We start from the raw sequence: 17,390 nt of genomic DNA on the forward strand, positions 1-17,390 counted from the left end.
TCTGAGACAATGTGTAAATACAATTTCACATTATATTCTGTTTTGTAAATACATAAACATGAATCAGGTTTAAAAAGAAAGCCGTTCCTTAAACGGCAACAAAGTTCAGTATTCTGATTCAGTGCACAATGAGTGAGAGCACAAAGAACAGAAGTAAAGTGCAGTCAAGTTTATAATATTGTCCAGTCTGGAAAGTGCATTTTAGGAAGGTGGTTGAGATGTTTATTTTAATTCGTATTTAAATCTTAACTTTATTATCTTCGGATTTCAGACATAGTGTAGACTGACACATGACATTAAATCTCTGTATTTACCACAACCTTCTTTTGTGATGGATTACTGACCAAAAATCTCTTCAAAATTGACCAGCTGCTTGATCTGCTCGGTTTGCATGGAGTGTCGTCTTAACAGACTCTTATTCTTGTAATCTCTGGGATGACTCGGGGCACAGGGCACAAAATGCCTGGATCCAGAAACAACGGGTGTAGGTCCTGCCACAGGCTTGCTTCCACTGTTGAGGCCAACACTGGTATTAACTTTGATATCTGGAATGGGCGCATGCGGATTGAGAGGTGGTAGATAACCAGGCCGGGTCTGTGAGATATGGTCTAGGAGTAAGGCTCCGGATCCCCTCCGCTCCAGCATTGCTGGGCTCTTCCTCTGGACGAGACATTCCAGAGACTCTCTGGATCCTGAGAGAGTGGAGGAGCGGCTAGTAACAAGCTTGCGTTTCTCCTTCCCTCCAGTTCCTCCTCCTCCTGTCTTCCCGAGGTCTTCAGAAGGTTGGCTCCCAAATTGAGGCAGCTGAGAGTCAGAACTGTAATGGTCCATTCCAAAGTTGCGCCGGCAAGAAATGTTTCGCAGACTTGAAACTGCCAGATTGGGTAGAAAGCCTGGGTCTTGGTCCACTAGGGCAGCATCTGAGATGGATGCCTGTTTGAGGTTCTGATGTGAGGAAGAGTGTGGTAGCAACTCTCCATCATAGGACATTTTTCTACTGAGCCATTTCTGTTCTTTTGTTAGTTCTCTTTCAGCATCAGATGATGTCTCAAAGGCTCTAAGCAGACCTGTAGAGTCTTTGACATCTAAGCTTTGCTGCCGAGCTACTGTCGTTTTCAGTGGAGGTCTGCAACCCTTGTACCCAAAGGAGAGTTCCTCTTCAGGGGTGATATCTAGAAGCTCCTCGGTCAAGGATGAGGACTTACATTGCTGTAGAAGCAGAGATGGAGGGATCTTCAGCCAGGGCTCTGAGTGAAGCCTTTGTAGATGCAACAGCTTCGCCACACTACCTGCTTGCAGAGGGCTTGAATCTTGAGTCGGTGATCCTGGCTTGGATGTGGGCAGTGTTGGAGTGGATCCCAAGGTCTCCGATTGGTTATTGGTGGGTGGTGTGATAAGAGGGGTACAGAGTAGAATTTCAGAAGGGCACATACATGACACAGGGGCACAGTGCAACCGGTCCTCAAGATTTGGAGGAGGTGGTACATTAAGATACTGCTTGGTCATTTGTCTTCCAGAGGGTAGTTTGTCTGTTGTTATGATGATGACTTCTTTGCCCTTGGCCTTGCAGGCATCCAGTAGTACACTTAGTGCATCCGTGTCTCCCGCATTAACTGCATAGACCAGAGCGGAGGAACCATTGTGGTCCTCTAAACTAGGGTCAGCTCCACTGGACAGCAGAAGCGACAGCACCTCATGTCCTGCCCGTTCTATACAGGCATGCATTAGGGCAGTCTTACCAGACTTGTCCTGGATGTTGGGGTCTGCACCGTTTTCAAGAAGATACCTGTTGAGGAGATTGATACATTAAAGTGAGCTCATAAAGGAATGGATCAATGGCATACCAGAGTGTTCATGATAAAGAAAAATAATTTAAAATTCACTTCTAATTGCTGTGTGTGTGTGCACTTGGATGGTTTAAATGCAGAGTACCAATTCTGAGTATGGGTCACCATACTTGGCAAATGTCGTGACTTTCAAGTAATTCAAAATATAACAGAGATGTTTTCTTTACCTCTTGAATATATATCAGTGTAAGCATCCAAAAACTGTATATTACACTATGGTGTAATATCTTGGGGTCTCTTATGGATTAATTTAATGAAAAATAAAGTTAAAGAGTTATATTGTAAAATGTTATTATTGTTTAAAATAACTGTTATTTATTTTCATATCTTTTAAAATGTAAATAATTCCTGTGATGGCAAAGCTGAATTTGTGTTGTGGAAACCCTGGTACATTTTTTTTTTTCAGAATTCTTTGATAAGTAGAAACTTTAAATGAACAGCATTTATTTAAAATCTTTTGTAGCATTTAAAATCTTTACTTTCACTTTTGGGCAACTAAATACATTATTCTTACCAGTAATGTATATTTAATGGCAATTTCTTTTCTAAATATTGTGTGTTTTTTTGGGGGGGGGGGAGTCTATCATAAAATAGGCAAATATTCCGGTACACTAAGAAAATTAATTACTGGACTTGACACACATTCATGTGTATCAGTTGTGAAGCAGTTTTCTTAAAATCTTTATTTTTTTAAGAAATAAAAATAGGTTTATGCCAAAAAGTGTTTTTATACAATATTTTTAAAAAGAGAATTTTTTCTTAATGATTAAATACATCTCACCTTTACTCATTTCAAAAATTAAAACATTCTCATCATAAAAGAGTTATTGTATTGATGTTTGAATTGCATTTTTAATGTACTTAATAAACTAATATCTGAGTTTCATGGCACAAATTACTATTATAATTAAGGTATAAGAGACCCACCTGATGATCTTGTGTTTTGGCACACTCTGAGCATCGGCATGGTGACTTTTGCAGACCACCATCAATGGAGTTTCTCCTCTCTCATTGCTCTCATTAATGTAAGCCCCTCCTTCCAGCAACAGACGCGTCAATCTCAGGCGACACAGATATACTGCTTTAAGCAAAGAGTTTCCGTCCGTTCGCACCTCTGTTGAGTCCTCCATGATTGTGTGGTGAGACTGTTGAGAGGCTAATGTGCGTCGGCTCAGTGGATCATAGGAGCTGATTTCTTCTTTGACTTCTGTCAGGCAAGAGAGGAGAGCACACTGCATCAGAATCACAGTTTTTCAAGGTTTTCATTTAAGTGTCTGCTTTTGTATCTGATTCGTTCACATCAAAGCAAACCTGATAACTCTTTGACATTGAAATGTGTATCTTCCTCTTTGCCTTAGAATAATTTGCTTGAGAGGTTTTCTTCTCTAGTATCTCTTGCCATTCACCGGGTAGACAATATGAAGATGTTTTTTATGATGACTATGTAGGTGGCATGTCTAGGTGGTACTTGACAAGGAGACATAAGAAAACTGAATTAGTTCTCTAATCCCCTTTACATAAGATGAATTACTGCCCTTTTATATTATTTTAATTTTGCAGTATATTTCTGTTCTTAACATGCTTTTAGGCAACATATGTAAAGCAATATTCTGGGTTTAAAGGGGTCATATGATGCTGCTAAAAAGAACATTATTTTGAACATTACATTATTTATAATTAGGTGTAATGAAATGTTTTTATGCAGTTTAAGGTTCAAAAACGCATTATTTTCCACATACTGTACATTATTGTTTTTCCTCTATGACCCACCTTCTGAAACTATCAATTTTTTACAAGGCTCATCGGTCTGAAAAGCAAGGTGTGCTGGGATTGGCCAGCTATCCAGTGTGTTGTGATTGGCCGAATACATCACGCGTGTGTCCAAAATGTTACGCCCCTCAACATATTGTGATGCTCTGTCTGACCGGAGCATAAAACCCATTATAAACATGATATAAACACGGAAGGCCAAACAAAGTAGTTTCGCTTTCTCAACGAAACAGCATCACACACCGCGGCCTTGAGTGATTCTACAAAGGAGCTCGCTCCAAAGAGAAAAGAAAAATAGAAAACGCATCATATGACACCTTTAATACAAGTTTTGCTCAATCAACAGCACTTTTGGCATAAAGTTCAAATAAATTTCAACCTGTGCCTCCTTTTCTTAAAATAAGCAAAAAATCTGGATTATAGTTATGTTTAAATTTTCTGTTAGTATCTGTTTAAAATTACATCGTTTTATTTAATTGCCATGAAAACGTAACATTTAAAACCCTAAAATTGTCATAAAGTAGAGGGAACAACTTTGCAGCCCAAATAATACATAAAATGTTTTAACAGAGGAATGAATGTAAGTGTTTTTAATACAAAATAAAAAACAGCCCCATTTACTTCCATTGTAAGAGCATTGCTGTGACCTTGATTTTTGCTTTTTAAAAGACACATGGGAATTATGCTGTCTATTAAAAAATAGCGAATGTAGTATAAGTGTTGTCTTTAGCGTGCACAAGACATGCACGGTCTGTTCTTATAAGAGCAATAGCAGTGTTTTTCAGCAGGCTGGAATTCAATAGCTTGATGCAATCTGTATTTGCCTCATTGCATGGCATTGCTTTATACAGTCTATTGTGCATGTGGCCTTGTTCTCTCAGCTCAGAGCACAGTTGCAGCACACTCTTTATTTAACAAAGACTGCCTCAGTCAGGTATATAAATGTGAATTCACTGGAGCTGAGTAAGAAAATCTTTTTGTGTCCTCCAACAAAAATTAAAAGGATGACAACCTTGGCTGACGCTCTAACTGTAGCTTTTCTTAGAACTGGAAGCTGCACGTGACCATGCTAAATGAGAGACTGCGTCAGCACTTTGGGTAAATGTAAAATCTTTGTGGATTATAATTCCTTTATTTACCTATTGAAATGTCTGCCTTTCCTAAATAACATCTTTCTTGACATGTTATGTTTTGTGTGTTAATAAACCACTCTGTCCTGATGGATTGGTTTTTCAAATCAAGTTGTACAGACAGGATAAAGTCCTAATTGGCCTGGTACAAACACACTGCCTGATGGCTGCAGGACATCTCGGTTTAAGCTGCTAATTCCTAGAGCTCCATGGGTTGGCATTTAAAACCACAGCTTTGTTTGCTATAGCCCTAGTCTTCAATCGCGCTTGGGAACAGAGAGAATTTTTAATGACAGGCCTCTCTCTCTGTCGCTGCCTTGTGCTAAAAAGCATGGGTAAATGAGGAGCATAACAGACGAGGGTGGTGATTGTTGCAGCAGCACTGAAGTGGAGCACCAGACCACTTCACGCACCTGTATGCATCTGTGATTCATGCCAGAGCACGCAATACTTAATTCTCTTCACAAATGGTGGGCTGATTTTGTCCCTCTCAAAACACCTGCAGGGTAAATGAAAACCCACTCTCTGTGACATCAACTGATAACTGAATAAGAATAGTTTTTTGTCTGTCTTGATTAATGAGGGTAATGAAAGCTTCCTCACTGTGCTTTCGAGGTTTGCCAGGATCAGGAGAATAAATTATTAGCCTCCTCTGCTGATACGATACATTTCCATGTCCATACAACACATTTATATGCGAAACAGGGAAAGCAGCATACAGAAGTTCCTTAACTTTGCATGTCTTTTTCATTTCATTTGGAAAATAATTATTTACAAGTAAATATTTACATTATTTACAAGTTGATTATTTTGTCATTTAAACTCAATTTCTACTGTATATAAAAATAGCTGTATAAAATATATTTTTATACACAATCATTTATGGATTATTCTTTCACATAAGAATTTTTTATGCTTAATCATTTTATATGAAATACATAAATGTTATTTTAATTACCCCAGATGAACCTTACTTAAGTTCCTTTTATATGTATGTATGTATATATGTATATATATATATATATATATATATATATATATATATATATATATATATATATATATATATATATATATATATATATGTATATATACACACACACACACACACACACACACACACACACACACACACACACACACAGTTTAAGCTTAGCTTTAAAAAGTCACATGCATTGTAAAATCCTCGGATGCTATTTTTGTGTTAACTACTTGTACTTATTTTTTACAGATGAATAGAGTTAAGGTCAAAACTAACAAAAAAGCTCTATCAAGTCACATCATATAAAGTCTAGCAAGATTTGCATCAAAAAACCAAGACCAACAGCTTCGCACATCTAAAATAAAATAAAAAAAAATCTGCAAGAAATCTTTAACATAAAAAGTTATACATCATAAAAATGTAAAGTGTATTTAATTTTTAAAAGTATCCATACTTCTAAAGGAGATGAGATAAGGTCCTTACCTTTTTTTAAACCAGTTGCAGCTTTAGTTTTCCAATAGCTTGTCCCTGTTTCATGTCATCTTGGTAATAGACAAGTAATCCAGCAGTGAGACTAAAGCTGGAACTTGAAGTGGCAGATGAACGTGTGGAGATATGCACTCACTGAGGATAAAATGAAAGAGTGGCACGGAAAGAGGAGAGATACAGAAAGAACAAGTGCCTCTGCTTTCAGGTCTCGAAACAAGCTACCAACGTAACACAGACCAAGTCCCTGTGCATCGGGGGACAGTCAAGCTTAATAGAGCAATGTGACGCCAGTCCCTACACATTCAGCGTCAGTGTGTGATCACTCCATTATTCTCCTATTACGAAAGAGTGCTACTGAGCTCATATGCTGAGTTTGTGCACAGATTCTCATTTGTTGCTAACTCTGATGTCAACATTGCTCACACGATCATGAGTCCTATGGTGCAGTTACATCATTATGACACAACTGTCTCGCCTTTGAGGCAGCAGTTCAGCTCCTGAGGGACGTGGAGGGTGTGTAATGGATCCATGCGATTGATGCAGTCACTATATATAAGCCTGCAATGATGGCACTGATAAAAAGGACAATAATAAGACTCCTAATGGAATAATAACAGAAAATGAATGGTATTTAATAGCAAAAACTGGGCATACCAAATAAAAAAAGATAAACAGAAAAATGTCAAGTTCACAGCTCTCCTTTACCCCTTTATTTGAAAGACAACTCATTTGCATAAAATAGTGAAGCGCAAACACTTCTCAAGCCTCTAGAGACTGTTTGTACTCTGAAAATAAATCTAAGTGCTACTTAAGTTGTGTACATGGTGCACGTGTTGGGTAATTGGAATTCCAGTCAGGTTCACTTCAGCCCGGTTGTAAACATTCATAGTGCATTAAGGCTGAACAAACCCGAAACCAATCAGATTAAAAAGGTTTTGTCTGATTGCGGCATTTAGCCTTTTAAAATAGGAGTCTGTGTTGATTAGACTGAAAAGTGCTTGTATTGTGACCCTTCTCTGAACTATATGACAACCTTTGTCAATCAGCCAGCCTGAAGACGAAACAACATGCATATTCATGAGAGAAGTCAGATCTTAAATATGTCTTAACAGCATACACTTCAGTTGCTATTGAATATGGAGATGAGCACAATGTCTTTAGCAGTTGGCGAGATGAAGAATGATTAAGTGGATAGCAGATGTGGAAAAGAACATTTATTATCAAAATTAGGTATACTGTTTTCTGAATATTTAAAATGATAGTCCAGGAATTAAATCTGAAACTAATAATATATATATATATATATATATATATATATATATAGCAGTGCCAGTGGAAAAACAAAGATTTTTTGCATATTTGACAAAAGGCAGCAAATCCCCAGAGTAGACCTAGTGGTTAGGAGGACCCATGCAACAAGATGAGCTGTTGAGCTCATGTGAGACTGAATCCTGTCCATTTGTCCCCGTTTTACTCACTCTCTGCCTTCTCATGGTTTCCCGTCTACTTTCTATTAGTATATAAAGTTGAAGAAAACCACACACAACATTTTACCATCATTGAATATCATTGAATAAAATCATATATTTTTCTGTCTTAGAATCACAACATATTTTTGGGCATTTCATTTTTATTCCTAAGAAGAGTTGACAGGAAATATGACAAACATAAATAAGAAAGAAAAAAATACAGAAGTCTGATTTAAAAACTGGACCATGCAACATGTTAGACCAAGTTTACAACTTTAATATCATGCTTAAAGGATCTTCTTAGTCTTTGGTGCTTTCGTACACTTCATACACATACTGAACACCATTCTCCTCCTGTAAGCCCGTGGGTACACCTGGGAAACTGACAAGAAGGAAAAAAGGAAGAGAAACAGAAGGAACAAGACATTACTCACATGTTTCAATAATCAGGGCTGATTTCACAAGCACGCATTTCAGTTAAGAACATAAGAAAAGATAACCTGCAGTACAAAACATAATACAGACACACACACACAATTACATGTACAAGCTTGTACTTTCATCCACTTTAGACTGGTTCAGATTATTGTTAATCGTGCCAATTAATTTCTGAATCTGATCAAATGAATTTGAGAACACAAATAACAAAAGATCCATTTTGCCCTGTCAGATGAAGTGGCAGTGATGAATCGGTATCAACATTCGGTGTGCATTTAACTTCTCTTCAAATGCTTATCGTGTGTGCCTGAGAGATGTGACATTTGGTGCGGCCCACTTTTGATGTTAGATGCCATTTTTACATAACAAGAGAGCTTTTTCTCCTCATTGATGTAACACTCTTCACTATTCTCTCTGGATATATATATATATATATATATATTTATATTTATATTGTGAAATAATATTACAATGTAAAACAACAGAATTCTATTTTAATACATTTTAAAATGTTATTTATTCCTGTGATGGCAAAGCTGAATTTTCAGCAGCCATCATAAAGTGCCCAGAATATATTAAAATACATCACAAGCTTCGACAGGCACGTAAAATGATGGGGCAGTCTTGCAAACTCATTCCCTCACATTAAACTCATTCAACACATTCCCTTGCAAATTTGTCTATAGAACAACTGTATACACAGTATACCGTTTCTTTCTCTATTGTTTTTACTTTTATTTTTATTCTGTTATCGGTGTCTCGTCACTTGTCAGACTGTCTGTGTACTGGAAGCTTCTGTCACCAAGACAAATTCTTTGTGCGTTTATTGTGGAAACACACTAGCCAATAAAGATCTTTCTGATTCTAAAGTTACAGTCAGGAACCACTACTGTTAAAAACAGTAGCTTAATATTTTGTCGTAAATTTTGTAGCTGTGCAGCTGCCTTCATTATAAACCCCAATGCTAACCTCTCTCCAGGTACTATAGACCTTCATGAAAACATACAAGCAACTGAATGAGCACTCACTCGGGCAGGAGCTTGTACTTGTCCATATTAATGTCAGGGATAAATGTGTCACAGTCAAACTGTTTGAGAACCCGTGTCACAAAAAGACGCCTGGGACCAGAGCTCTCCATCACCTCCTGAAGAACACAGCACACATTCACAAAGTGATTACATTGTACAAGATTTTAACAGAATGAGGAGGAAGGAGTATGAAGGGAGTCCTTTGTACATTTTGCCTTGAGGCAGTTTCCATAACAACAAAGATAATACAAAGATCTGGTCTACACTGCACTAGAACTAAAATACAACTGATATTGTACAGTGTATATCATGTATATAAACAGTCCATTTTACCCTCAAGTTAGGAACCATCAAACCACATTACAAAAACAATACAATTTATTTCATAACTCGGTTGTATGATGTGTGAAGTCGGACTTAAACTTCACAACCTTGACTAAAAATATATATTATTTTAATGTGTTCAGAAAGAAAGAAAGAAATGAAGAATGAGCATAAACATGAAACTGATAAAAAGCCACACCAGGGCTCCAGACTAACATTTGAGAGCAGTGGCACCAGCGCCACTAAGTTCTACAGATGGTGGCGCCAGGAGCAGATTTGGTAGTGCTGGGAGTATTTATAAAATGACTATTGTTTTGCATTAACAAGTGCAGTTACTGATAATATTTCATGTTCATTTCTTGTTTTTGTTTAAACATAATTGACAGTAAAGCACTAAGTTTAAGTTGAGATTCATACAAAATTTACTTTTATTAACAACAGTAACAGGTGCAAAATCTACTTTTTAAAAATGGATATATTCCACTCTTATTGAATTTACCATTATTTTTCTACCATATGAAACTGCCCAACTTTTTTGATTGTGTGATTTAGTAGCAAATTAAAGAAAGGTTTGTGACAAATACCATGACTAGGGTGCCCTTGAGCAAGGCACTGAACCCCCCAACTGCTCCCCGGGCGCCGCAGCATAAATGGCTGCCCACTGCTCCGGGTGTGTGTTCACAGTGTGTGTGTGTGTGTGTGTGTGTGTTCACTGCTCTGTGTGTGTGCACTTCGGATGGGTTAAATGCAGAGCACAAATTCTGAGTATGGGTCACCATACTTGGCTGAAAGTCACATCACTTTCACTCTTTTCACTTTCAAAAAGTGTCAAATTCTTACCAAATCTGATTTCTTGATGATTTTATAATAATAATTTCAAGATATATAAAAAAATAAGACAAAAAGTAGAAATGAATGACTAATAAGGCAACAAGTGCTCCTCTACGGCTGTCTACTGGTTATAATTGTGATTTGATGTATTTTAAGATTTTTACATAAGTTTTTGTTTACTACAAGTACATTTTGTTCATCCCATAAAAAAAAAAAAAAAAACATCCAAACTGGATCATCTTAGAACTTTAAAATGCTGTAAATAGTTGTGTGAAATGCTTGAAAGTCATTGAAAAGTGCTTACATTTTTCTCTCAAAAGGTTGTACAGACCCTGAAATGAATGATATAATGCATTAGACTATTTCTACCACAACACCCTGGTAACAGTTAGCGTTACCGCTTCAGGTTGTGTACGCCATCGCTGTTTATAACAGAGATTTCTGTGCAGAATTTGAATGATCCTCACTAAATCTCGCAGTAACCTTATCATTATGTGGTGAATTCAAACGCTTCCCAGTGGATCTCGCAGCACTGTCGCATTTTCGTCCTTCGGATGAGACGTTAAACCGAGGTCCTGACTCTCTGTGGTCATTAAAAATCCCAGGATGTCTTTCGAAAAGAGTAGAGGTGTGACCTCGGCATCCTTGGCCTCTGACCATCATGGCCTCCTAACAATCCCCATATCTACTGATTGGCTTCATCAGTCTGTCTCCTCTCCACCAGTAAGCTGGTGTGTGGTGAGCGTTCTGGCGCACTATGGCTGCCGTCGCATCATCCAGGTGGATGCTGCACACTGGTGGTGGATGAGGAGATACCCCCTGAATATGTAAGCGCTTTGAGTGCCTAGAAAAGCGCTAAATAAATGTAAGGAATTATTATTATTATTATTATTATTATCTGTGCAGTGTCGTGAAATCAACTTTGACTCTGTGCAGCTAAAACATAGCACTGTTTAGTTTCACCTGCCATTTGTTGTTTCTCGAATGCAATAGAAAATGGCAGAGCTTATGCCTTGGGCAACACCATGGTCACAGTGTGACTGCTCACAAAAATTAGTTGCACCGGCAGAAAAAATGGTCACAGTCTGGAGCCCTGCATACAATTATCTCTCAACATTACACAAATTTACATATATAATCCCACAATACTTCCATGTTCATACATAAATTTACCAGTGTTAATTAGTAAAAATGGTAACACAAGACCATTGTAGTTTAAAAAAAAAAAAAAAAAAAAAAAAAAAAAAAAAAAATTCACTTAGGGTTAGTTTGCCCAACAATGCTAATTAGCCCATAAATTACTCATCCTCAAGTCATCCTAGGTGTATATGACTTTTTCTTTTAGACGTATCCAGTCAAGAGTTACATTATAATTTTTCTTTGATCTTTCAAGCTGTTTAATGCCACTCAGCTGATGTTGCAGTGCATAAGTCCAAAAGAAGTTAAATAAACAGCCCCCCCTCCACATAAAAAAGGTGAACAAAGGCCTCCTGTAGCAAATTGATCATTTTTGTAAGAAAAATAACCATATTCAAAACGTAATAATCACTTGAATGTAGCTTGCGCCAACAGTTGTACACGGAAGCAGCTCTGGAAGGATGACGTATGAGGTCGTTATTGCACTTGCGCCAATGAGTCTCGCAAAAACCAACGTTTGTTAACCGGAGCAAAGGAAGCAAAGTTTCCTTCGAAATCCTCTGACATTCCGCATAACAAATCCTTGTTTTGTACTTCTAATTAGTGACCGTTGTTTTGATCTCTCTGCTGCGTTTCTGCATTTGTCACTTCTGAGCAGCGCATGCGCAAAGCTGACCTCATACGTCATCTGCCCAGAACTGCTTCCGTTTACAACAGTGAGCGCAAGCTAGATCAAATTGATTATTACGTTTTCAATTTGGTTATTTTCCTTAAAAAACATGTTGATTCACTACAGGAGGACTTTGTTGAAGCAATGAAACACCTGCTGAGTGGCATTAAACAGTTTTAAAGATCAAAAATAGTGATCGACCGATGTATCGGTTTACCGATATTTTTCCCGATATTTAAGCATTTTTCCATAATCGGGTATCGGTTTTGTAATATCGGATTCGCCGATTTACGGCGCCATCTTGTGGCCGTTTTGAGATTTCCGCCATTGCAGCCCGGGCGTCTGAGGTGATCAGTCAACAACAACTCAGTGCACAGGTAAAGTATATGTTCTACTTGGTTTGCTTTAATTAATCAACTTTATTTAACATAACAGACATGCACAAATGAGATCTGAGACATAAATTCCTGATATAGTTAATTTATGCAGCTTGTTTCTAAACAATTGAGACGAACTCATCGAGTTACGTAGTGTTCGTCATGTCCTGCTCCAATAAAGACGTATCTTTAAATGAATTAAATAAAACAGACATGAATGAGTGCATGTTGAAAAAAAAAAAAAAAACAGTCCTGTTGTACTGCGGAGCTTCTGTCACGAAAACAAATTCCTCGTACGCTATGTGTAAACATACCTGGCAATAAAGCTCATTCTGATTCTGATTCTGATTCTGAAAAGCGTTGAATTTAATTCTCTATCTGTTGTATTTGCTCACCATTAGTCTAGAAGAGAAAGTTCGTTCATATTGCTTAGCAACTGACGGATGATCTGGAGGCTTAAGCACGGCCACTGAATGAAACTTTTGACAAGATTATCTTGTTTAAACACCCTAGATTATATTTTAATTTACTACATAACAAATATTTCGCTAATACACATATAAATATAGCCTACCGCTTTGTGGAAATTAATTATTTATTATCTCCATGCGCGATCGCGGTTGATTAAGTTCTAATCAAACAGCACTTTGTCAGTTGGCATTTCATGATTAAACATTAGATTAAATTTAGATCATAAAATGCCAACTGACAAGTGCTGTTTAACTTTATATAGTCTCGGGAAAAAAAGTTTGTTCATATTGCTCAGCACCTGACTGGGTTGATGATCAGGAAGCCTCATGCACGGCCACTGCATGAAATTTTTGAAGGAAGCAGGCTTACAGGGCAGAATGCTGAAAGACTCGGTTTTCTACACTAAAACCTAGTTCTGCTTAACTGGGAGTATTAAGTTACACTACTAAATAGCTATGCACTCCTAAATAGCCCTCCCGCCCCCACCAATATGTTAGAATCATTTTTGTGCTTTATTTTTTTACCCGTTTTTATTTTTTTACCTCATCAAAGCTTTTATTTTAAAACAAAGACACTTGCACAGTGCACTTAAATTTTTTGGACTCAGACCCCTCTATTTATTTGTGTATAAATATAAAATTTTTTTTTGTATGCAAGGAAGGAGTGATTGTTATAAATAAAATGTTTTTTTTTCAGCTCATTTGTGTTGTAATAATTGTCAAAAACAGAAGTATAACAGTAAATAAATATCGGTTCTGCATATCGGTTATCGGGTACATAAACATACAAAAAATCGGTATCGGTAATAAAAAATCAATATCGGTCGATCACTAATCAAAAACAAGTTTCAATATAACAATGACTGTATTTGTCTGAAAGAAGTAAGTCATATACACCTGGGATGACTTGAGGGTGAGTAATTTATGGCCTAATTTTCATTTTTGGATTAACTAATCCTTTAAGGTTATAAGCGATTGGATTCATATTCAGCAACATATGTTTATACATCTATTATATTTTTCGGAATTTCTCAACAGATTTATGTCATTTTACCAACCTTGTAGAGAGCGCTTCCCCCAATTATCCAAACCTGGTCCACTTGTTTTTCGAGCTCACTGCTGTCTAACAGATGGAGAGCTGAACTGAAGTCTGAAGCAAGGTGGTGAGCTCCCTCTGGGGCTGTCCTATGTAGCCAGCAATAGAAACAGGCACTTCACTTATAAACAGCATAGTGATTTATTACATGATGAAAAGAAATGGTAAACATAAAAAAAGGTTTACTTGAGCTCTCTGCTGAGAACAATGTTGATCCTGTTTTTCAGGGGTCTGTTTGTTGCAGGTATAGAGAACCATGTCTTTCTGCCCATCAAAACCACATTCTTTTTACCTGTCAAATGACACACAGAATATATGGTTTGGTTAAGATTTTACTAATTTCTGAACAAACAAATAAAATATAACAAAAATAAGACAATGTAAGCATGTTACCCTCAACTGAAGGGGTCGTGGTCATCTTCTGAAAGTGTTTGAATTCATTACTAAAATGAAAGGCAAGAATTAAAATGAACGCTTGGAATAAATTCTGAGGCTTGCTTTGTGTTAAATTGCAGGAATATGTCAGGGGTTTTTCTGGTAGTGTGGATGAATGTAGTTATTCACCAGTGGACTCCAGGATAAAGGTCAAGCTTTTAACTAACGGTAAAGATCTGTGCAATCATAAAATGTTCAGTCTCAGGTACATCTTAAGCTAATATTCTTCCTTATAAGTTAACATTCTTTCTTAATATGTTTTGTAAGATGCTTTAACTTAATTCATTTATAAAAAGTCATTCAGTTTCTATAGCTGCACACGTGTCACAACGTATAGCTAGTGAGAAATACAAAACTCTTTACACAGGGCACTAGACAACTGCAAACACCTCTTATATTATTGAATCCTTATAACATTTCCTTGAGATTTAGCAACAAATACGAGCTCACCTTAGTCTTATTGGATGCCATGGCAGATTTCCATTTTTCCCTATTCCCATGTCTGGACACACAGCTACAATACAGTTGAGTATTCGAGACATAACTATCCTGAATGTAGTAAACAAATCACACTCTAGCTAGTACGTACTGCCTCGTTTTCATCCCGCCAGCGAATTACGAACGTGTACGTCAAACACCTGGCTCATGAGTATGAATTACGCCATGTGACGCTCATGAACTCATTTGCTGTAGGAATAAGTTCGCGCCATTAAACTGACCAATGAGCGTATTCGATTATTCTGAAGGCTTCACGCTCCGCCCACCAAATGTGAAATAGCCAATGGCCATTAAGAATGTAGCACACAAACAATTAGGGTTTATGTGTGCACCCTTAGATCAAATTTCAAGGTACAAGTCAGTAGTGGTGGATGTAGAGAAACATATAAACACAACATAATTGTGTAGAGTACGCGATGTTATTGATACACGTGCTGGAATCATTATTTGCTAAATAATATTTTAACAAAAAAGCAGATGGTTTTACACATAGACAGTAAAAGAAAGTTTTACATTTGTGTAAATTAAATAAAATTACTTGCTGTTATCCTGGGACTTTTACATTAAAACATAAGTATTCAAATACAAAAAAAGTGCATAACACCTTAAAAGAATACACGACAATAGTTCATCTTTTTAAAAATGTAAAAAAAAAAAAAAAAAAAAAAAAAATCAATAATAATAATTATTCTTCCTAACATTCACTTTCTAGTGTGTGTTCAAGCTGCCTGAACAACGGCAAATTTCACTGTGACAATGACTGACATACATAAAGAAAACATGACATGAAGCCTAAAGGCCTTATGGAGCCACACTGAATTGTTTGTAGAATTTGAACAATAAATATTAGTCCTTTCCCCGTTTATAGACTCACATACATAGTCAACATAGTTATAGTCAAACACCAGGTTAGGGTTTAAATCAGCGCTTCCGTATAGCACGAGCGCCACCTAGTGATTTAAAATAAATGTTAAATTTTTCATATTAGCCCCTATTTCTGCCAAAGGAAAAAAGTATTATTATAAAAAATAAAAAATGTTTAATATACATAAAAAAGGCAGGAAAAATTGTCTGTTGTACCTTTATATTCTCTAATCTAAAAGATTAAAACACGTTACAGTCAAAAAATATTAAATTATAAGATTAAATGGCTCTGAGGGAAAGAAATGTCTGATACATTCTGAAGTAATACCACAGACTTCATATTACAAGTTACTTTAGAGTCTGTGTTGTTACCAGGAAAGACAGGGACACTACAAACAAATCACCTAAATCCAGACTTTTCTGAAATGGATGCTGCAATCATAATGATTTTAAGATCGGGGGAAATTTTGGAAATATTAATATGTATTTATGAAAATGTTGATTAAAATATGTCAGATCTGTAAGTTATCAACATAACACCAGACACTGTGACACATGAAATTGTCAGAAATTTAGCTAATTTTAACTTGCCACAACAAATGAAGAATGACCCATTTGGATCATGTTTGGACACAGTATTTATTTTCTTGTCAATTATTTCTTCATGTTATTATTATTATTATTATTATTATTATTATTATTATTATTATTATTATTATTATTATTATTATTATTATTATTTTATGTTTTCTAAATATAGTCTCTCTCTCTAGATCCTAACTTTATTATTTAAAAATAGCAGAGATATTTGGGAAAATTATACTGTGTACAAAATAAGGGTTATTGATGCAAAAGAATTTCTTGAGCTTTCTTTAGTCTGAGAGCTTGTAATAAATGTAATGGAGGGACAGAAAGCCCTCGGACTAAATCCAAAATATCTTAAACTGTGTTCTGAAGATGAACGGAGGTCTTACAGGTTTGGAACGACATGAGGGCGACATGAGTCATTAATGACATAATTTTCATTTTTGGGTGAACTATCCCTTTAAGTTACATTTTAGTCATTTTTACACAAGATATTTTATTTAAGACGACAAAAGCCTTAAGCTCATCAGCAGCAGGGTGACAACAACAGCATGACAATCTTATCCTCTCTTTGACAAACTTCAGGATATATATACCCTGTTATCTAGATAAGCTTAATGCATCTCCATGCAGGATAATGAGTTTTCCGCAGGGCATTCAAGGTGAACATTCAAAACATTATTCTTTGAATAAGAAGAGGGCATCTTATGGAGTAGGTTCTGTGAGGTTGAATCCTGAGTTTTATGTTTAGAAGTAAACACTATAAGTCCACTTGTGACCACTTTTTTAACCCTCATGTCAAAGTGCAAACTATACATGACCAAACTGCTGTTTGGACAAGAGATAAACTCAGTGTTCAGGTGTCTCTGTTCACAATAAATGTTCAGCTGTTAGCTGTGTACTACATCCAAATGTAAAACAAACTTGTTTACAGTGGTAATGTGTTTAAA

At 36.5% G+C, this 17,390-nt stretch overlaps 2 protein-coding genes across 2 annotated transcripts; both read right to left on the reverse strand.

Moving 5' to 3' along the window:
* Positions 1–195: 195 nt before the first annotated feature.
* Positions 196–6,499, reverse strand: LOC113091360 (ankyrin repeat domain-containing protein 34B-like). Its single transcript, XM_026256834.1, has 3 exons — positions 6,213–6,499; positions 2,775–3,054; positions 196–1,786 (listed from the first exon to the last, which is right to left on the reverse strand). The coding sequence occupies exons 2-3, from the start codon at positions 2,975–2,977 to the stop codon at positions 337–339; spliced, it is 1,653 nt and encodes a 550-aa protein (XP_026112619.1). The 5' UTR covers positions 2,978–3,054; positions 6,213–6,499; the 3' UTR covers positions 196–336.
* Positions 6,500–7,830: 1,331 nt separating this feature from the next.
* Positions 7,831–15,150, reverse strand: LOC113091434 (dihydrofolate reductase-like). The gene is made up of 6 exons (XM_026256962.1): positions 14,944–15,150; positions 14,452–14,501; positions 14,245–14,350; positions 14,021–14,147; positions 9,154–9,269; positions 7,831–8,069 (listed from the first exon to the last, which is right to left on the reverse strand). Exons 1-6 carry the CDS (start codon positions 15,033–15,035, stop codon positions 7,988–7,990), a joined length of 573 nt encoding a protein of 190 aa, XP_026112747.1. The 5' UTR covers positions 15,036–15,150; the 3' UTR covers positions 7,831–7,987.
* Positions 15,151–17,390: the final 2,240 nt, after the last annotated feature.

This window comes from Carassius auratus, unplaced genomic scaffold, assembly GCF_003368295.1.
Source record: "Carassius auratus strain Wakin unplaced genomic scaffold, ASM336829v1 scaf_tig00214183_4049273_7079891, whole genome shotgun sequence".
NCBI lineage: Eukaryota > Metazoa > Chordata > Actinopteri > Cypriniformes > Cyprinidae > Carassius > Carassius auratus.